The 23,014-nt window shown below is 39.3% G+C and overlaps 1 protein-coding gene across 1 annotated transcript in view; it reads left to right on the top strand.

Moving 5' to 3' along the window:
- The window catches only part of Septin14 (septin 14), a 34,076-nt gene extending 17,740 nt beyond the window's left edge, over nucleotides 1–16,336 (top strand). The window contains exons 6-10 of the mRNA XM_026400399.2: nucleotides 2,706–2,711; nucleotides 6,503–6,599; nucleotides 10,344–10,512; nucleotides 11,543–11,675; nucleotides 16,157–16,336. Coding sequence (XP_026256184.1) covers nucleotides 2,706–2,711; nucleotides 6,503–6,599; nucleotides 10,344–10,512; nucleotides 11,543–11,675; nucleotides 16,157–16,336 — 585 coding nt within the window. The remainder of the gene's footprint in view (nucleotides 1–2,705; nucleotides 2,712–6,502; nucleotides 6,600–10,343; nucleotides 10,513–11,542; nucleotides 11,676–16,156) is intronic.
- The last annotated feature ends 6,678 nt before the right edge of the window (nucleotides 16,337–23,014 follow it).

Below are 23,014 nucleotides of genomic sequence, written 5' to 3'. Positions count from 1 at the left end.
TTAAGGAAGTTGGTGCTTGTGCCAGCATGTTGGAGTGTTAAGCCTGTTCTCTCCCAGCAGTTGCAGGTTTCTGGTTTAACTCCCAGGCCTTTGCTCCACTTTGATGTGACTTGTGCAGGTGAGAAATAGGGGTCTAATTTCCTTCTTCTACATTTGACTATCCTGTTGCACCAGCACCACTTGTTACAAAGGCTGTCTTGTCTCCAACATATGTTCTTGGCAACTTTGCCAAGGATGACATGACTGTATCTATGTTACCGTGTTTTCTATTCTGTTCTGTTGGTCTTTATGTCTGTGTTTATGCCAACACCAGGCTGTGTTTGTTACTAGAGCTCTGTACCATAATTAGAGATTAGGTATTGTGATGTGTTTAGAATTGCTCTTATTTCTCAATATTGCTGTAACTATTCTGGGTCTTTTATTCTTCCACATGAATTTTAGGACTGCTTTCTCCACCCCTGTAAAGAACACTCTTGATATTTTGATGAGGATCACATTAAATCTGTATGTTGCTTTTGGTAATATGGCCATTTAAGCAATACTGATTCTGCCTATCCAAGAACAAGGGATGACTTTCCCTCTTTAAGGCCTTCTTTAATTTTTTTCTTCAGTATTGTATAATTTTTATTGTAGAGATCTTACTTCCTTGATTAGATTTATTCCTAAATATTATACATGTGTAATATATATTTATTAAGTGATGACAATTATATATAATATTGCATACAAATATTATATAGATACTGGTACCAGGGATTGAACTCAGGGGCACTCAGCCACTAAGCCATATCCCCAGCCTTATTTTATAATTTATTTAGAGACAGAGTCTCACAGAGTTGCTTAGTGCCTTGCTTTTGCTGAGGCTGGCTTTGAACTAATGATTCTCCTGTCTTAGCCTCCCCGCTCCCAGCTGCTGGGATTAGGTGTGAGCCACTGCGCTCAGCTAAATATTTTATATTTTTGAGGCCATTGAAGATGAAGTTGTTCTTCCAATTTTCTTTTCAGCAGATTAATTATTGGAGCAAAACAAAGTGATTGATTTTTGTAAGTTGATCTTGTGTCCTGCCATTTTATTGCATTTCTGGTGGAGTGTTTTGAGTCTTCTAAGTACATGATTATGTCATCAACAAACAGAGATAGTTTGACTTCTTCTTTTTCTGTTAAATTTCCTTCTCTTTTTTTAAAACTTTTTTTTGTAATTGTAGACGGACAGAATGCCTTTATTTTATTTATTTATTTTTTACGTGGGGTGCTGAGGAACAAGCCCAGTGCCTCATGTATGCTAGGCAAGTGCTCTGCTACTGAGTCCCAGCCTCAGCCTCATTTTTCTCCTCTTATTTGATTGCTCTAGCTAGAATTTTTAAAAAAATTTAATTTTTTCATTTTAGTTATACATGACAGTAGAATATATTTTGATATATCATATATACATGGAGTATAACTTTCCATTTTTGTGGTTGTACATATTGTGGAGTTGTATTCATACATGAACATAGGAAAATTATGTCAGATTCATTGTATTTATTTCTCATTCCCATCCTTCCTCTCTCCACCCCATACAATCTGCTGAACCTCCACTCCTTCCCACCACCTATTGAGAGAGTCAGCATCTACATGTCAGAACATTCAGCCTTTGTTTTTTTTGGGATTGGCTTATTTCACTTATCATGATATTCTCCAACTCCATCCATTTACTTGCAAATGCCATGATTTTTTCTCTTTTAATGCTGAGTAACATTCCATCGTGTATGTACCACATTTTCTTTATACTTTCATCTGTTGAAGGGCACCTAAGTTTGTTCCATAGCTTAGCTATTATGAATTAGGCTACTATAAACATTGATATGGCCATGTCACAATAGTCTGCTGATTTTAAGTCCTTCAGGTAAAAACCTAGAAGTGGGATAACTGGGTCAAATGGTGTTTCCAGTCCAGGTTTTCTGAGTAATCTCCATGCTGCTTTCCATAGTTGTTATGCCAATGTGCAGTCCCAGCAGCAATGTATAAGTGAAACTTTTCCCTCACATCCTTGCCAACATTTATCATTACATAATTGCCATTCTGACAATTATCTGGGGTAAGATGGAATCTCAGTGTATTTTTTTTAAAGAGAGAGAGAGAGAGAAAGAGAATTTTAATATTTATTTATTTATTTATTTTTTAGTTTTCGGTGGACACAACATCTTTGTTTGTATGTGGTGCTGAGGATCCAACCTGGGCTGCACGCATGCCAGGCGAGCGCGCTACCGCTTGAGCCACATCCCCAGCCCCTTATTTTACTTCTTGTGCTTTAGGAGTCTTGTTGAGGAGTTTTGTTCCTAAATTTGGCTAGAGTTTTAAGAACTATATTGATTGGGAGAGTTGAGAGTGGACATCTTTTTCTTATTCCTGATTTTAGAGGAAATGTTTTCATGTTTCTCCATTTAGTATGATGTTGGTCTTGTCACATATAGCCTTATTCCTAGTTTTTTCATTTTTTTGGCATGAATCAATGCTGAATTTTGTTGAAAGCTTTTTCTACATCTATTGAGATGATCATGTAATCTTTGTTCTTAATTGTCTTTATGTGTGAATTACATTTATTGATTTTCATATGTTGAAACAACCTAAAATCCCTGGGATGAACAATCAAGATCATGAGGTACAATCTTATTTCTAGCTTATTGGAGTAACATTTTTCAGAGTAGTTTCTGATGATCCTCCAGATTTCAGTATTATCTGTGGTGGTTTCTCCTTTCTCATCTCTAATTTTGTTCCTTTGAGTCTTATCTCTCTTTCTTTTGGATATTTGGCTGAGGGCTTATCAATCTTGTTTATTCTTTCAAAGAACTAACTCTTTATTTCATTGATCCTTTCTGTTTTTTATTCTGTTTCATTAATTTTGGCTCTCATTTTAATTATGTTCTGTTTTCTGATTTTGGTATTAGTTTGTTCTTCTTTTGGGAAATACAAAGTTTTAAATATTCAAAAAGTGGTATGAGGAAAAGAAGGAGTTTTCAAATGATGGCCATAAGGAATGAGTAGCAAAAAGCCCCTGAATATAATATAGCAAACAGAGAGAGAAAGAGATAACAAGAGAAAAGGAGAGAAAGTAATGAGAGGAACAAAAACAGGGTACAATAACAAAGAAAAAAAACAAAAACAAAAACCAAACACATGAAAAGTCCTGACTCTCCAAAGTCAAAACAAGGCAAATTACAAACGGGTGAAAATGATAAAAATGAAAGAAAAAAATATGAATATGTATACACACACATCCTCAAAGCAATCAGCTCTGTGAGAACACACACACACACACACACACACACACAGAGAAAATGGAAAGAGAAAAAAGGGAGAGAGTCTTGAGGAAAAGGAAAGACTGTTTCCACTGACATGATCAGAACCCATGACATGGGGAGGTTCACTGCCCACACATTGCCCCTCTTTCCATTTCTCCTTGGCTGGATACCTTTGAACAGAACAAGGGCTGGGCTCCTCAAAACTGATGTTTGTGTTAGTCACCAAGATGTCAGCAGAGTGAACTGGAATGGAAGCTGAAGGCAGCAGCTCTTGGCTTCCCTTATCCCCAGAACAGGACAGGACAAATGCGAGCACCACAGCTGGAGCCCGGTCTGGACACACCAGTCAATGCCCCCAGGGCAACACTGGTGTGGAGCACTAACCAGGAGCGGGCAGTGGCTGGTGTGGGCTCTAAGCATCCTGGGAACTTCGCCAGATGGTGTCAAATCCAGAGATCAGATCCCCATCCCTGCTGCAGGGCAGACGCTGGTCTGGATGTCTGGGTCTCAGTGACCTCCAGAACATTCCACTCACGGAATGGGGGAGTTAACTCTGCCATCTCCTATGTTCCACAACTTGTGCTTGGACTTTCCAGGAGCAGACCTGGAGTTTCTGGCTTTGCCCAAGCTGTTGGCATGCGATGCCACAAACACAGGGAAAGAAAGGCTCTGTCCCCAAGGGGAACCCGGCTTGGGCTGCCTTGGGTTCTGGGCTTGCTGTGCCTGTTTGAATAGGGCTTGGTTGGGCACATTCTAGACCCCATGGCAGGTGCTCACTGGGACTCTTCAATGCTTTTTGTGGATGCCCAGGATCTAGCTCAGGGGGCTGCAGCTCACCACTTCAGAATGGCCCCCCATCTCAGCTTCTCCCCTGCGGCCATGAGACAGGCATTTTAATCATAGCTGATGGCAGCCTCTGCAGGGTTAGGTTAGACTGCCTCTTGGCCACAGGTTCTCCTGTGCCAAATGTAGGTAGAGTGCTTTCCCCTCTGTGTCCCTCTCCTTCCCCTCTGCAGTGAACCATTCAGAGCTCCAGAGCTTCTCTGTCTCCATGATTCTTCTTCCATTGCTGAACTCTAGCTGATGCCCTCCATTACCATCTTGCTGAGAAGCAGGGCTCCTGCTGTTGAATCTCAGGTCATGGAGCAGCCGGGACACACACTTTCACCAATGGTCTCACTGCCCACAACCTTACCACTTAGCACTGCTGTTGCTTTATCCCATAAGTGTTGGTGTGCTGTTTTTAAATGTCCACTTGTCTCAGGTTGCTTTATAGTTTCTTTTGAGATTTCTTCTTTGACCCATTAATTGTTCATGAGCGTGTTCAGTTTACCACATATTTGTGTATTTTCCACTTTCTTCCTGTTACTGACTTCTGGTTGATTCTAGTCTGTTCAGCTCTTTCCTGGGTGTGTGGATAGGTCTAATTACTTTCATGTTTTTGAGATTCTGGAAGAGAAAATTAAAGTTTATCTTCTCTGTTATTTTTTTTAATATTTATTTTTTAGTTACAGGTGGACACAATATCTTTGTCTTATTTTTATGTGGTGCTGAGGACTGAACCCAGTCCCTCACACTAGGCGAGTGGTCTCCCTCTGAGCCACAACCCCAGCCCCTCTTATCTGTTCTTAAGAGTGCCTTTGGATTCTTTTTCTATACCTCCTCCTGCAAATGAAGTCAGTTTTTGGGAAAATGTTAGATGCTGTCTGCTTTATGGCCTGATTCTCCACTTTGGCAATGTAGCTGAGGCAGGCTCTGGAGTTTTGGGTGTGGATATTAGGCTTTTATCGAGTGTTGCCACACTGTGTTAAACAGGAGCTCAGAGGGAAGGGACAGCAGTCAGAGTGCCTTTGTTCTGCCTCACCAGGCAATGAGCCACTGCCCCTGAGCTGGGCCAGGGTGGTCAGCCCCAGGCTTTCCTGTTTGCTGCATACAGAGAATACCACCTATTCCTTGAATGGGGATTGAGCAGTTCTAAGGAGCGTCCTCTTTTCAAATGCCAGGGACTTTGCCTCAGGAGAGGACTGGGAATGCAGCAGGTCTGGGAGAGAATGCTGAATTGTCACTAGTATCACGACAATACTGTAGAAGATTTAATTCTTTGTGTCAATTTATTAATGTGAGTAAATATCTAAAATATTATTTAATATTTGAAAGGTAAACTTTGGAGACAGTCTTAGCTTTTCTACACAATTCGTCTGTCTTTCCAGAGACTATTAACTTATCCATTACTGAGTCAGAATCATTGTGAAGAACCTTGCTGACAGGGTCTAGACTATGAGGTGATGACTGATAGATGTTAGTTCTTTTTCTTCCATTTTTTTTCATATGTTTCATGCCCTATTAATTTTAAAATACTTAAGGTAAACATATTTCTTGATTGAACAGCTGAATAATGTAAAAATTTTCCCTTATATTATGTTAATTTTTCTTTATGACTTATCTTGAAAATTTCAATCTCTCCTGTGTTATATATACCTCTGAGAACTCAATTATAGGAAATGATTTTTATCATGACCAATTAAAAGACTAATGCTAAGTATTACATCTTTAACACAATGTTTAATAATTTTAAGCATAGGAATTTCCCTTATATCAAAATTCTTTTTTAAAAAATTTTTATACCTTTATTTTATTTATTTATTTTTGTGTGGTGCTGAGGATCGAACCCAGGGCCTCACACATGCTAGGTGAGCGCTCTACTGCTGTGCCACAATCCCAGCCCCAAATCAAAATTCTTATGTAGACATATCTGTCTATATAACATCTAAATGACCACAAGTCTATCTTGTGTACTGTCCAGAATCGTTTTGCCTGTATTTGTCCTTCTTACTCTGCTTATCATCCTCTCAGATATTCCATGAATTGCACTTTATTTTTCAGGCCCCCTCTGATTCTCATGATCTTGAGTAGCCCTTTGTGCTCCAAATCATGTTTAGAATTCACTGAGTTGTACATAGTGTTGTGTTGCTCACAGCAGGTTGTCTTGCTTTAGGTAACAAAAGATGGTTTTCAATTGTTTGAACATCCTGAAATTAAGTCTTTCAGAAATCAATTAGCAAATATTTTCTGCTAAGTGTTAAAATAGAATGCAAGGTATATCCCTTGTTTGATTGATTTCTTGTGATATTTTCATCTTTGCTATTCCCATAACAAAAAGAGCAAAATAGTAAGCAGTGCTGTTAAGAGAGAATTCAATTTGTATCATTCTTCTTTTCTAGGGAGTGCTCCCATTTGCTGTGGTGGGGAGTATAGATGAGGTGAAAGTTGGAAAAAGGATGGTGAGAGGCCGTCATTACCCCTGGGGAGTTTTGCAAGGTAAGTGCCTTGAAGGAGGGGAGATCTGGAGTGAGGTCACATACCCTGTGTGCAACGTGGTCTCAACTGCTTGTACTTGAACTAGCCTTGGCAACTCTTGCTGGCTGTAATGAATGCTTACTAGTGAGAAAAACAGGTTCTCCTTCATTTAAGCCAATTCTTACTGTGATTATGATCCATTCTTATAGAAATTTGCAAGGTTGTGCTTTAGGCCAAACTATAGAAAATGGGCACCATCTCCTTGTTTACCCTAATGTTTACCCCACACATATTAGCTTTCCCTTGCTCTGCATAAATCACACCATTCGGAATGCTGGGAATCATTCAGAAGCCAAAGTACTACTATTTAAATATGTTACCTAAACTACCACTTAATTTATAAAGCATTTTAAAGAGAACATTGCCCTTAAACAAAGAATCCTAGCAGTCAATATCTTTGACGAACATATATGTAAAAATCCTCAACAAAATACTAGCAAATAAATTCCAATAGCACATTAAAAATATTATTAGCTTGGATTCATGCTAGGGATGCAAGGATGTTTCTATGCATACAAATCACTAAACATGATACACCATGGCAACAGGATGGAGGACAAGACCTACAGGGTTATGTCAACAGGTGCAGAAAAGCCTGTGGATAAAATCCAACACTTCCTAATGGTAAAAACACTGAGCCAAGTAGCCATACAAGAAACACACCTCAGCATAATAGAGGCATTTATAAGTCAACAGCTAACACTTATTGAATGGAAGGAAGTAGAAAGCTTTCTTCATAATATCTGGAGCAAGACACAAATGTCCCTTTTATCACTTTTATTCAACACAGTGATAGAAATCCCAGGCAGAGCACTTATTCTAGAGAAAGAAAGAGAGGGAAATTCTAGAGAAAGAAAGAGAGGGAAAGAAAGAGAGGGAAAAATTGGAAAAGAAGTTAGTTGTTGCTGTTTGCAGAGGACGTTTTCCTATGTTTAGAAAAGCTAAAAAACTCCATCAAAACAGAAAATAAGTAAATTTAGCACAGTTTCAGGATACAGAATCAACATAAAAAACAGTATCATTGCTGTACATCAAGAGTGAGTTGGGCTGGGGTTGTGGCTTAAGGGGTGGAGCGCTCACCTAGCATGCATGAGGCACTGGGCTTGATCCTCAGCACCACATAAAAATAAAATAAAGGTATTGTGTGCACCTACAACTAAAAATATATATTAAAAACATTTAAAAAAGAGTGAATTGTCTGAAAAATAAATCAAGGAAGCAATCCCATTTAAAACAGATAAAAATACCTAGGAATAAATTTAACCAAAGAGGTGAATGGTGTTTACAGCAAAAATTATAAAAGGTTAATAAAAGAAATCAAAGAAGCCACAGAAAGTGGAAAGATATACCATGTTCATGGATTGGAAGAACCAGTGCTATTGAAATGTATGCAATACCCAAAGTGATTTGCAGATTTAATTCAATCCCTATCAAAATACTAATGGCCTTCTTCATGAAACTAGGAAAAAAAACCCTCTAAAACTTATATGAAGCCACAAAAAGAAAAAGCCTCAATAGCCAAAGCAATCTTGAACAAAAGAACAAAGCATGAGGTGTTATGCTATGTGACTTCAAGATGCCCTTCATGGCTGTAGCAATCAAAGCAGTGCATTGCTGGCATGAAAACAGACGCATGGCCACAGAGGCAGAATGGAGAGTCTAGAGCTAAATCTGTGTATCTGCCTCCAGCTGATTTTTATCTGTTGGAGAAAGGACAGTCTTCACTAGATGGTGCTGGGAAAGTTGAATATCCATATGCAGAAGAATGAAGTTGGACCACTATCTCTCAACAGTTACAGAGGTCAACTAAAAATGGATTAAGCCCTGAAAATGTGAAACTGTTAGATGAAAATTAGGAAAAATGCTTCAGGATATTGGAATGGGCAATGTTCTGGGTAAAAGCACAGAAAACACAAGCATAAAACTAAAATCTTCACAGAGAAAGAAGACGTCCATCAGAGTTCACAGACAAGCTGAGTAGGAGAAAGTGTCCACGATGTGTTCACATAAGATCAGGGGGTGATAGTCACAATATTTATGGCTCTAAAAAACTCACTGGCAGAAAAATAAGCTCCCCGAGTAAAAATGGGCAATATATCTGAACAGATATTCTACAAAAAAGACATACAGATGACCAGTAGGTTAATTAAAAATGCTCAGTATCTCTAACTATCAGGTAAATGTAATTCAGAATCACAAAGTGATATTACAAGCCGTTGCATAAAGCAGTATGGAGCTTTCTTGAAAAAATTAACACTACTATGACCAGAGGACCCAGCAATTCCATTGCTGGATATACACCCAAGAGAAGAGAAGTCAGCATCTGGTAGAGGCACCTGCACTACCCTGCCTGTTGTCCCACTGGTGATGATAGCCTGGAAATGGAAATCATCTAATTGCCGGTGAACAGATGAATGGATAGAGAGAATGTAACAGATGCACAATGGAACAGTTTGGCCACACAAGAGGAATCTGGCCTCTTGCAACAACGTGGATGGAAGTGGAGATCTTCAGGCCAAGAACAAATGTCTGGTGCAGGAAAGTTGCCACATGACCTCACTCATGTGGAATTCAGATTGCTGATCCATAGCAGCTGAGTGCAGTGGGGGGTGGGGAAGCTTATCAGTGGGCACTGACTGTCCTTTGGTGTCAAGAAACTGATGTGTGAAGTTGCAAAATGTGGTGCTTTCAGATATCTGCAGTGTACTACACAGTTCAAGTTCTAGAAGAAACTATTTTGAAAGTTTTTTTTTCAAGCAATGATAAATATTTGAGGATATAAATATGTTCAACCTGCTTTAAACATCATCACACAATGTGTACATGTGCTGGCTAGTACATGGCATGCCATTAATATGTACAACTTTTATAGTTTTATGTATTAGTTAAAAAACTATAAAGGAGTCATTTGAAGTTATTTATTGATTTTGGACATTGATTCATGCAGTCTTATAAATGTGTTGTATAAATGGAGTTTAATACCAAAAGCCTGTACAATTTTAAGGGTTTTTTTTTAAATTAAAGAATTCATCTTAAAAACTGTATATATTAGTGAATTTTTATTACTGGACAATTAGCTGTGAAAAACCTTGAGGGTAGTTTGTAGAATAATAATACCATAATTAATGAAAAACTGTATAATATACCAACATCACTTATTATCTTACTATCTCCTATTTATTTTTTTAGTTGTAGATGGACACAATACCTTTATTTATTTATTTATTTTTATGTGGTGCTGAGGATTGAACCCGGTGCCTCATATGTGGTAGGCAAGTGCTGTACCCATGAGCTACAACCCTAGCCCCTATTTATTCTTATAATAAATTTAAAGCAAATTCGTTGATCTTTCTATCCACCATGCCCAAATTAGTCATTTAATTTAACCAGTTACATGGTTCAAATAATTATTTTATTTTATTTTTTTTAGTATTTGTTTTTTAGTTTTCGGCGGACACAACATCTTTGTTGGTATGTGGTGCTGAGGATTGAACCCGGGCCACACGCATGCCAGGCGAGTGCGCTACCGCTTGAGCCACATCCCCAGCCCATGGTTCAAATAATTATAACTGTTAATAATATTAGTCACTTCTCTGTTGCTACAGTGGTTTTCATGCATGAATTAATCTAACAATGCTTTACCAATGCCAATGAGTGAGCGTGGACTGAGTGGGTGAGGTGTGGATTTGTTGTTCTCCTGGCTAGTGGAAAACGAGAACCACTGTGACTTCGTGAAGCTCCGGGACATGCTCCTCTGCACCAACATGGAGGACCTGAAGGAGCAGACCCACTTCTATCACTATGAATGCTACAGATGCCGCAAGCTGCAGAAAATGGGCTTCACAGACGTGGGACCTGACAACCAGCCGGTTAGGTGAGCACAGACCCAGCAATGGCAGTTGGACACGTGACTTAGGAAATCCCTGAACACAGAGAGCATGGTTATTAGGAATGAGCAGTGCTGAGCTCCTCTCATCCTGGGCTGTCCTGAGGTGAGAATGGGGCATGCAGGTGGAGAAGAAGGGGCAGCCTCCTGAAAGGGATCATTGGCATGTTGAAACATGTCCAGTGTGCCAATATTGAGGTGTGTATTCAAGGAAAACCTTTATTTTGCACTTGGAATTTGTATTTGAATGTTTGTATTTATGTAAAACAGATTCAGCGATTTGACAATATTGATGAAAATTGGCAAGGGATATTGAGATGAATTGAGGGAGAAGAGAGTTGAAGGCAGCAATGTGCTGACCTGTCAGTCCAGAGTGAAGAGCCCGTGGGCAGTGTTCAGCTGTGTTGGAGAGGAGTGACCCTCTCACTGCTGGATTATCAGAGTCCTTGAGTCGTTTTGTCATCGAGTCAGTCATGGTTCCTTGAAGAGAACCCAAACTGAACCATCTTCAGCAGATGACATTTTAAATGATTTCTTGCTTTAATTGAACTATTTTCAACATAGCCTCATATCTTAGAGGTTTTCTTAAATTTTCTTGTCAAGAGATGTAAAGAACCTGATATAATGGAAATAAGAAATCAGTTCTGTGTGTTTCAACACCCTGCTGTTCTTTGTGTACACCCCTGAGACGGTTTGGCACCCCCTGCTGCTGAGCCACATCCCCAACCTCTTCTTGTAAATTTTGTTTTGAGACAGGGTCTTGCTAAGTACCCAGCGTGGCCTCCAGCCTGCAGTCCTTCTGACTCCAGACAGCTGTGGTTGCTGGCTTGCTCTGCCCAGCACATGCACATTGTGTCAACAATTATGTCTCACTCCTGTCATCCCAGTGTATGGAAAGTTCATTTTGTGTTACTACATATGAGAGGATGATATTTCATGGGACCTGAAATGCAGATATATTGTTAACATGCTCATTTATAAGAGAATTTTAACGTGAGTCATAAGCATTCCTTTTTAGTTTTCAAGAGATATATGAAGCCAAGAGACAAGAGTTTTATGATCAATGCCAGAGGGAGGAAAAGCAGTTGAAACACAGGTTCATGCAGCGAGTAAAGGAGAAAGAATCAACACTTAAAGATGCTGAAAAAGAGGCAAGTACTGCCCGGTTCCATAGCAATTGTATTCCTTTTCAGGTATACTATTAAGTTGAGGAAAATCTCAGGAGATTAGCTGGTGTTCGGGGGAAACTTGCTATTCTTCAACAATTGTCTATCCACTATGTAGAGTCTGAATATAGCCTTTGCAGAATTACAGCCTGTAACTCTCTGTTTTCTGAAGTAGCTTGAGAATTTCCCATTTATATTTCCTGCGTTCCAGGTCCCAGGCGACACCACCCTCCTAGCAGTGCTGGGCTAAGTTTACCCAGGACTCTCATGAGTTGGGTCCTTATGCCTCAGGCTTTCCCGTGGTGGAGCTGAGTGTTGGAGCCTGCATTCTGTGTGCTGGGGGTCACTCCACTGCATGGATCCCCTGAGCACTGCTCCTGGGACCTGTCTTGGTGGCTTCCCCTGTGAGACTGCTAGCCATTGTCCTTGTGAGGCTCTCTGCAGTTGCCTTTTGAGGTCCCTGTCTTCCTAATTGAGCTACAAGGATTTAAAATACATTTTTTTTTCTTGGGTCATACTGTAGTTTTTGCATTGAGCCCATGTCTTTTTTTCTTTTTTACAGTTTTTATTCTTTTTTTTTATTTTTTAAATTTTTTTTAAAACTGAAGGATCCAACAGAAGGGGTAAGGATTCTTTTTTTTTTTTTTTTAAAGAAAGAGTGTGTGTGTGTGTGTGTGTGTGTGTGTGTGTGTGTGTGTGAGGGAGAGAGAGAGAGAGAGAGAGAGAGAGAGAGAGAGAGAGAGAGAGAGAATTTTTAATATTTATTTTTTAGTTCTCGGCGGACACAACATCTTTGTTTGTATGTGGTGCTGAGGATCGAACCCGGGCCGCACGCATGCCAGGCGAGCACGCTACTGCTTGAGCCACATCCCCAGCCCCAGTTTTTATTATTTTTAGTTATATCTGACAGCAGAGTATATTTTGACATATTTGTACCAATGACACCATGCCACTTTGAGCCTATGTGTTGTGAGACAGCAAATGGTACTTTGAGGTTTTTGGAGACCAGTGAGTTACTGTCAAGGGCTGCAGTTTTTTGTGTTTTTTTTTTTTTTTTTTGTACCAGAGATTGAACCCAGGGGCATTTAACCACGGAACCCCAACCCCCAGCCCTTTTTTATATTTTATTTTGAGACAGGGTCTTGCTAAGTTGCTCAGGGCCTCACCAAGTTGCTGAGGCTGGCTTTGAGCTCACAATCCTTCTGCCTCTCCCTCCTTAGCTTCTGGGATTACAGGCATGCACCACTGTGCCCGTGGGTTGCAGTTTTGAAGATAATTAATGCCAATTCCAGGAAAAGGCAGTTGTGGGATGTGTCTGTGGATTTCAGAAACTCACAGGGCTCTTCTGCTGTTATCCTCCTGCTGCTAATTGTGGTGGTCCTTCTCTCCCTCTCCCTGTCCTTTTCCTCCCATCCCATCTCCCAGTTTTATAAATTTGGTAGAAAATGAGCGTTGGGGATATGGCTCAGTTGGTAGAGGGCTTGCTTTGCATGCACAAGGCCTTGGGTTTGATCCCCAACACTACAAAGAAAAACAAACAAACAAGAAAATGCCAAGTGATGTACAGACTAAAGTCATGATGAAATGCTTCACACTTGCCCAGAGAGCCTTGTGTATTTAGATGCCCTTGACAGTGAGTCCATCTATTTAGCTTTTTAAAAACTTTTTCAGAATAGCTATCTCTTTTTAAAAATATTTTTAGTTGTAGATGGACACAATACCTTTATTATGTTTATTTAGTTTTTTTTTTTATTGTGGTGCTGTGGATTGAACCCAGTGCCTCACACATGCTAAACAAGTGCTGTACCACTGAGCCCCAGCCCCAGCCCAGAATATCTCCCTCATTATTCAGATTTTTTTTATATACTGCATTTTTTTCTTTTAGTTTGATCTTTAGACTTTAAAAAACAATTCATAGATGATTTAAACAATCAACTTTAAAAATTTCTTCGTTATTTACATTTTATCTGTCCTTTTGGTTGTACATGACAATAGAATCAATTTGGACATAATTACAAAAGCATGAAATATATCTTGAAACATACTTTATATACAGAGATATGAAAATTGTGCTCTATATGTGTAATAAGGATTGTAATGCATTCCGACTGTTGTCATGTATTTAGAAAAAATAAAATCAATAAAAAAGAAATATATCTTGATCTAAATCAGTCCCCAGTACCTCTCCTTCCCCTCCCCAACCCCTTGCTCCTTTCCTCTATTGATCTTTCTGCCATTAGCCACATCAATGTTTATAGCACCACAATTCACAATAGCTAGGCTATTGAGCCAACTCAGAGGCCCTTCAACAGGTGAATGGATAAACAAAATGTGGTATATATACATAGTGGAATGTTACTCAGTCTTAAAGAAGAATGACTTTATGGCATTTGCTGGTAAATGGATGGAACTGGAGACTATCAAGCTAAGTGAAATAAACCAGTCCCTCCAAACCAAAGGTTGAATGTTTTCTCTGATATGTGGAAGCTAAACAATCAAAATTTCTTTTTTGTCTAAAATTTTCTCAACTTGGATATATCTGGATTTAATTGTTTTGGAGTTTGAACTTTGGAGTCATCTTATCACCTTACTTTCTCATGTTGTCTGTGTTTTGATGTTGACATTTGCTTTTATGTTGGGATGGATATCTTTAGTATTGTTAGATGATGGTCTTTTTTGTGAACTCCTTTCTCCTCATAAATGTGCCCTGCCACTGGAGGTTTATCTTAACCTCAGCACATCCACTCAGCTTGTTCAAAGTGCTGTGTGCAATTCTCAGCTCTGCTTTGGGAGAATAACCATCAGCAATAGCTATAGCTTCAAAGCAGAGTATATGTCAATGTACAGTAAAAGCTTATTTAAAAAATTTTTAAAGTGCATTTAAAATTATCTCTACCACTCTGTTAATTAAAGAGAAGAAAAGTGGAATGATTATATAGAATGTGCTAAAAGTTAGATAATAGAGAAAGTAAAATTAGGGTTAAACTCTATAAAAAATAGAGGAGGAAGTGGGATATAAAAAATTCAAGAAAAGAATGAAAGAAGAGAAGGGGAAGGTATGCAAATGAAAGAAGGAAAAAGAAAAATCTAATGACTGAATTTAAAAATGCTTAAAATTACACAGAATTAGGAAATCAAAGGGGACATAGGAAGCCAAGCAGGGGGACTCAGAACACAGGTGATACAGAAACCTGTGGGGAGGCTGCACATACTTTCTTCTTAGGCCCATAGGGAGCTTCCTCAGGCACTTCAGCTATGAGGCCATGGTCGGTCCAGGCCCCTACCGCCTTGGGCCAGAGGCAGCATCTCAGCCACTCAGCACCACACTGAGGGGGTCTGTTTGTTCTCCCACATTGGGATCAGCTTAGCCACTGTGGTGTGTCCATCCAGGTGCTATCCTGTCCTCCTCCTTTACCCAGCTTATGCACAGGGGGTTCTGGGCCTTGCTCTGTGGGCCTCAGGGATGGTGGCCACTGGGGGGCTATGCTGTCCTCAGTCCTGTTGCTGCCTCCCCTTCTGGTTCAGGCAGAAGTCTCTGTGCCCTGGAGCTTTCTGGTATGTGTGGAAACATGGAAGGACAGGGTTGGCGGCAATGCTCTGACCATCCTCCTCTGCTGCCTTGGGAGGTGGTTATGGACATTTTCTGGTTGGCCTGGGTCCATGTGGCCCTGGCTTTCCTGGGGGACTGGCTCTGGCTCTGCGCAGCAGCCCACACCCTCTCCTGCTTGTGGGGGGCACTTCACGTGCAACGTGGAGGTTTTGGTGCGCACACAGGCGAACCTGAGCAGTGGATGGAGCCCCACTTTCCTTCCTCTGCCAGCAATGAGTTTTGCTAGCTTTAGGATTACAGGATTTTTTTGTTGTTGTTGTGTACTGGGGATTGAACTCAGAGCCCTCGACCACTGAGCCACATCCTCAGCCCTATTTTGTATTTTATTTAGAGCAGGGTCTACTGAGTTGCTTAGCGCCTCACTGTTGCTGAGGCTGGTTTTGAACTTGTGATCCTCCTGCCTTAACTTCCCAAGCTTTGGGATTTCAGATGTGTGCCAGTGCACCTGGCAGACTACAAGGATTTTTGTGAGCCTAGATTTAGCAATTTCACTCAAAGAGACCCTGTGGAATAAAAGAGTTAGAACATATACTTTCTTAGGAAAAAGGAAAATGTTTAAAAATTTTTGTTCACAGAATTTTTTTTTAATGGTGCTGGGGATGGAACCCAGGACCTGTGCTTGGGCTGGAAGGGGTAAGTACTCTACTGACTGAGCTACACCCCCAGCCCCATAGCATCACTTTGTTTAGTGAAAGCATATTCAGTTTTAAAATCAACAAAAAGGATTACACATATGAAAACTCATGAAAATATAATGAATCTTTAAATATTGTTTGATGTTCAGGAAAAGACAATCTGTTCTTCAGCTGTTCTGTAACACTTGGATTTGGGTCATGACCGCACATTTGTCTTACAGCTGCAGGACAAGTTTGAGCACCTTAAAAGATTTCAACAAGAGGAGATAATAAAGCTTGAAGGAGAGAGAAGAAAACTGGAAGAAGAAATCATCGATTTCTGTAAAACAAAGGCTGCCTCTGAAAATGTGCAGGCTCAGCTGTGCGCCAACATGAGGAAGGACAAAGAGCGTAAGAAGTAGTCTTTTTACCTTCCAGCTGTGCAGGCTTCTGTCACTCTCTGTCCCCTCTGCTGAATCATGGCAGTGAGCTCTGGTTCCGGCTCTGGCCTTGAGAACTCACTGGTTGTCTCTCTGTGTGCTTCTTCCACTCAAACGTGGAGTCCTTGTTAGGTGCTGTGTCATAGATGAGCAGTGTCGCTCAGAACCAGTTCACAAGTGAAAAAAGAAGCAGGCAGCACAGTACAAATAGAGTGGGTTTGGGGAGGAGGTTCTTTTACCATAGCCATGGCTGTGGCGCCAGTAGTGACTTAAAATTCACATCTCAGTAGAAACTGTGGGCTTCGTTTGAAATGGTAGGCATAAAATGTTATAAAGAGGTCACAATGAAACCCATTTCCTTATCAATTCTACTGATAACAAGTCCTTGTTAATTTTCATTACGATACGATATTGACTTTTGGTTGGAATCCTTGTACTTTCATTTCAGACTCTGTAAAACTGATATTAGGATAAAAGGTTCAAAATCTAGAGACAGTACAATGGGCAGCTGTGAGTGCCATTTAGGTGATGATGTTATATATGCCTGGAAGATTTTCAGTAAGTTGAGTCTAAAGTGTTCAAAATTATGGAAAGTAAGATTTTTTTTTTCTTTTGTGAAAGCTTTCTTCTGGCCTTATGTGCTTTATTTTCTGAATTTAAAATATTTCCATCAGTTTATATGAGTGTGGCCGACTTCCACCATGGCTCAGTCTATTAAAATACAACTTTCTAGGGTCTTTCCCTCTGTTCCCTCCAGCTACATCTGGTTTAGCACACAGAGCCTTTCCAGAGTAATGTTTGCTTTTGTTGAACTTTTATTGCTGCATTCATTTTAATTGTAGCATTTTTAGGATATCAGAATATTGTAGTATAGTCTCAAAATACTTCCAAAAACATGATCTTTGATTAAACCGGCACTGCATAGTGTTATTCTGTGAAGAACAGAGGATGGGAAGGCAGGTCCCTGTCCGCTTCACATATGCATGTTGTTAATCGTTTTACAAATGTCTCAGTGGGGGAGGAAGGGTCTGCTATATGGTTTTCTAGCGCAATCTCTGCAAGGACAGGATCTTTGTTTTGCTCACTTAGGTTTTCATTCCTGGGCTTAGACGATTCCTGACCCACAGTGGAAATTAGTAGTTGAATAAATGAATGCTGCAAGAATACATCAGCTACATTATACGCACAAACTAATTTGGTACGTGAATTTCAGAAGACAATGTAACTTGTTAATGCTTTTCAACATGCTTGTGTGTTGTATTGCTGAAAGACTTGTATTCTCTTTCTTTCATCTTAATCAAATGTTATTAAAATCAGACTCACCAATGTTATGCCATAGCCAAAAACAATAAAATTAACCTTGTAAAAATTATTGCTCCTCTATAGTTAAGAATGGACGTTTAAGGTAATAATGGAAGAATCCAGTTTTAGTATAGCAAAAAGTATTCACCCTAAAATAAACCGTAATTTTTTTTCATTGGTTTTCTCAAGTATAAACCACCAAATCATAGTTTATTTTTGCTCTTTCCACAATTAAAAAAATAGAGTTAGTTTCCTATATAACTTTTTACTATATGAACAAACCACGACTTTGCTTGGCTTTATTTAAAACAGTTTCCAAATTTATGTAGCCCAGTAAGATTTAATGTGAGAATTCTTTATTTTTTCATTAACGTCCTGACATATTGCCTTATTGTGGGCTGAGGTTTTTTTGTAGTGATGTTTTGTTTCCATTAGTATTTCCTTGTATGTCTACTCTTTATTTTCTTTTTGGCTGCTGTTGGTATTTCAGGTGACATCATGAAATTATAACAGTCAAATGTGAATTGATGTCAATGTACCCAAACTACCTCTTTAAAGTCATTGATACAACACATTATCTCTCTGTTCATTGGTAACTGGTAAGACACACACCAATGCTTCTCATGTATTGGTTTTATTAATTGGGTAGAAAATGCAAAGTGATGTGCAGACCAAAATTATAATAAAATGTGTCTCACTTTCCCAGAGAGCTTTGTGTATTTAGGTGTCCTTGAGAGTGAGTCCATCTATTTAACTTTTTCTTTTTTTTGTACTGAGGATTGAACCCAGAGGTGCTTAACATCTGAACCACATCTCCAACCCCTTTTATTCTTTATTTTGAGAGAGGGCCTCACTAAATTGCTGAGGATGGCCTTGAACTTGTGATCCTCCTGCCTCAGCCTCCTGAACCACTGGGATTACAGGCATGTACCACTGCACCTGAATCTATTTAACTTTTTAATAAACAAGTTTTAGCTGGTACATGAAAACACAAGTTGTACACACTGCTGCAGTAAAGTGATGGTTCAACACATTGACCTTGTGTGGTGTTTACGGGGTAAAAATGTAGATCTCCTCATATACTTAGCTCTTCCTTGTGCTGAAGACCTTCCCAGCCCTTTCCTCCAACTCTCTGAGACGTACAGGCCATCGTTGTTGGCTAGGTCCTTGCTGTGCAAAGTGCATCAGACTCCCTACTTTTGTCTAACTGCACTCTAGTGCTCGCTGAGCAGCCTTTCCCCATTCCCCACTTCTGGAAACCACCTTTCTCTCAACTTCTGTGAGACCAGCTGTTTCAGGTCCCCTGTGTCAGTGGCATGTGGCTCCTGCCCTTCTGTGCCTGCTTATCCCATTTAATGCAGTCATCTCCAGGTCCAGCCATGTCACAATTTTCATGGCTCCAGAGCACTCCATTATGTTGACCAGTCTCATTTTCTGCATTCACTCCCTGGCCAGTGGGCACTTCCTAGCTGCTGGGCTGGGGCTGCAGTAAGTAGGAGAGCAGGTGTCTTTGGGGATGTGGCCAGTAGTGAGATGGCTGGATAATGTGGCAGCTCCATTTTTACTTATTTAAGAAAACCATAGTGGCTATACTAGTTTACATTCCTACCAACAGTGTACAAAGGTTCCATTATCTCCTCATCTCCAGTAGCATTTCTAATTTTTAGTCTTTTTGGGTAAGAGCCTTTTTTTTTTTAACTGTGATAATTCACTGTGGTTTTGAATTTCCCCATTGATTAGTGATTTTGAACATTTTGTTTTTCATGTACCTGTGGCTATTTGCATTTCCTATTTTGAGAAATGTCAATCAGATCATTGCCAATTTCTAAATTTTTGTTTTTTCTTTTGTATTTATTAGTGCATTGTGGTCAAACATAACATTGGGGTTCATTTTGGCATAATCATACAAGCATGAAATATAATCTCCAATTCAGTCCTGAGTACTTACCCTCTCTCTCCCCTCTCTTCCTTCCCTCTGTTCCTCTTCCTGTACTGTATTGGGCTTCTTTCTATTTACATATATTTTTTTTTAAAAATTGGTGCCTTATATGTAAACACAGAGGTGAAAGTTACTGTGGTATATACACCCATGTACACAGCAAGTTCTATTGATTTCTCTCCACTGTTCCTCCCCTTCCTCCTCCCTCGTTCCTCCCGCTTTGTTCCTTTCCTCTGCTCAACCGATCTCTCTTTTATTGCCATGGAATGCCCACCACCTCCCCCCTCTGACTTCGTTCTAGCTTCTGCATATGAGAGTAAATACTTGATCCTTGGCTTTCTGAGTCTGGCTCACTTAACCTCAGCATGATGTTCTCCAGTTCCATCCTTTTAGTAGCAAATTCTTCTTAATGGCTGAGTAGAACTCCATTGTGTATATATGCCACATTTTTTTTTTTTATCCATTCATCTGTTGCTGGGCCTCTAGACCGGTTCCATAACTTGGATACCATGAATTGTGCTGTTATAAACATTGTGGTAGCTGTTTTACTGTTAGAGTCTGTAAACAAGTCGGGATGGTGCCTGGCATTTTGCCAGGGGGAGTGGTTTGTGAGGTGGCGCCAGCGAGCCATTAAGTGTGGAGATTTCTTATTGGTTGACTGCTGTATCTAGTTTATGTTAATTAAGGTAAGCTGTGTGGAATGTATATATACCCCTCCTGTCCTACAATAAATGGCTCCCACTCCTGCTGTATCAATCTACACAAGTTTCTCGTCACCACCCCGGTTATTTTGCTGTAGCCGGACTGCGGCATTTTACCATAAAGCATGCTGATTTTAGTTCTTTGGAATAATTGCCAAGGAGTGGGATAGTTGGGTCATAGGATGGTTCCATCCTTAATCTTTTGAGGAATTTCCATACTGCTTTCCAGAATGGTGGTACTAACTTGCAGTCTTTTCCCCCGCATCCTCACCAGAATTTACTATTATTTGTATTCTTGATAATTGCCATTTTGACTGGAGTGAGATGAAGTCTCAATACAGTTTTGATTTGCATTTCCCTGATTGCTAGAGATGCTGAACATGTTTTCATGTATTTGTTGGCAATTTGTATTTCTTCTTTTTTTTAAAAAAAATTTATATTTATTATTATTTATTTATTTATGTGGTGCTGAGAAGCAAACCCAGTGCCTCACATATGCTAGGCAAATGTTCTACCATTGAGCTACAATCCTAGTCCTTTGTATTTCTTCTTTTGAGAAGTGTCTGCTTAGTTCATTTGCCAATTTATTAATTGGGTTATTTGTTTTTTTATTGTTAAGTTTTTTTGGTTCTTTGTATATTATAGATATTAATCCTCTATTATAAGAGTAGCTAGCAAAGATTTTTTGTCCCATTTTATAGGTTCTCTCTTCACCTTCTGGATTCCTTTCCTGTATAAAAGCTTCTTACTTTGATGCCATCCCGTTATTAACTATGGCATTATTTCCCTGAGTTTTAGGTGTCATTGAGAAAGTTATTGCTTGTGCCTGTATATTGGAGTGTTGTTTTTATCCATTTATGATTGGGCTGTTTTACTTTTGGTGTTGAACTTTTTGAGTTCTTTATATGTTCTGTATATTGATTCCCTGGCAGTGGAGCTGGTGGTAAGATCTCCCATTTTGCAGGTGTCTCTTCATGTCTTATATTCTTTGCTGTGCAGAATCTATTAAATTTGATGCTGTTCCACTTATTGATTCTTGATTTTATGTCTTGAGCTTTAGGGGCTTAAGGAAGTTGGTGCTTGTGCTGATAAGTTGAAGTGTTGAGCCTACATTTTCTTCTAGCTGTTGCAAGGTTTCTAGTCTAATTCCTAGCTCTTTGATCCACTTTGAGTTGACTTTTGTGCAGGGTAAAAGGTAGGGCTCTAGTTTCATTCTTCTACATATGGATAACGAATTTTCCCAGTGCCATTTGTTTAAAAGTATGCCTTTTCTCCAGTGTTTGTTTTTGGCATCTTTGTCAGGAATCAGATGACTATATTGGTCTGTGCCTTCTGTTCTGCACTATTTGCTTAACTGTCTGTTTTTATGCCAGTACCATGCAGTTTTTGTTACTATAGCTCTGTAGGGTAATTGGAAGTCAGGTATTGTGATACTTCCATCATTGCTTTTTCAGCTTAGAATTTCTTTGGCTATTCTGGGTCTTTTATTCTTCCAAATGAACTTTAGGACTTTCTCTGCCTCACAGCCCTGTGAAGAATGTCATTGGTATATTGATGGGGATTGTGTTCAATCTGTATATTCCTTTAGGTAGGATGGCCATCTTAACGATATGAATTCTGCCTATCCATGAAGATGGGAGGTCTTTACATCTTGTGTCTTCTTCAATGTTCTATCTATAGATTTCATGTAGAGGTCATTCACCTCCTGGGATAGATTTATTCCTAGGTATTTTATTTTATTTTTGAGGCTACTGTGAATGTGATTGTTTTCCTGATTTATTTCTCTGTATATTTATTACTGGTATATAGAAAAGCTTTTTTTAAAAAAAATAACTTTATTTATTTATTTTTATGAGGATCGAACCCAGTGCCTCACATGTGCTAGGCGAACGCTCTACCACTGAGCCACAACCCCAGCCCAGCTTTGGGTTTTTGTATGTTGATTTTTGTAACCTGCTACTTTGCTGAATTTATTATCTCTAGTAGTCTTCTGGTGGAATTTTTGGATCTTCTAAGTATAGGATGGTATCATCTGAAGAGTGATAATTTGACTTCTTATTTTCCTATTTTTATCACTTTTGTTTCTTTCTCCTACCTAATTGCTCTGGCTAGAATTTTCAGCACCACATTAAATAGAAGTCGTGAGAGAGGACATCCTTGTCTTGTCCCAGATTTTAAAGGAAATGCTTTTGGTTTTCCCCCCACTTACTATGAGGTTAGCTTTCGGTTTTTCATATATAGCCATTATGATGTTGTAGTAAGTTACTTCTGTTCCTTGTTCTTCCATTTTTTTATTACGTAAAGGTGTTAAATTTTTCCAGACTTTCTCTGCCTCTATTGAAATGTCTGTTCAATTTTTGTCCTTAATTCTATTTATATGGTTGTTTATATTTATTGATTTGATTATGTTAAACTATCCAAGTTTGTCCTGATGTACAATCTTCTAATATGTTGTTGAATATGATTTATAATGTTTTATTAAGGATTTTTGCATCTATGTTCATCAGAGATATTGGTCTGTAGTTTTCTTTCTTTGATGTGTGCACATATGATTTTGGTATGAAGATGATACTGGCTTTCTAGGGTGAATTTGGAAGTGCTCCATCCTTTCCTATTTCATGGAACAAGCTGAGGAGCTTTAGCATTAGATCTTCTTTATTTATTACTATTATTCTTTACTCTGCAGCATGATTTTTCTTTATTATGTTTTTCAGCTGT

Source organism: Urocitellus parryii, chromosome 9, assembly GCF_045843805.1.
Source record: "Urocitellus parryii isolate mUroPar1 chromosome 9, mUroPar1.hap1, whole genome shotgun sequence".
Taxonomy (NCBI): Eukaryota; Metazoa; Chordata; class Mammalia; order Rodentia; family Sciuridae; genus Urocitellus; species Urocitellus parryii.
This window is presented reverse-complemented; position numbering and strand designations above follow the sequence as displayed.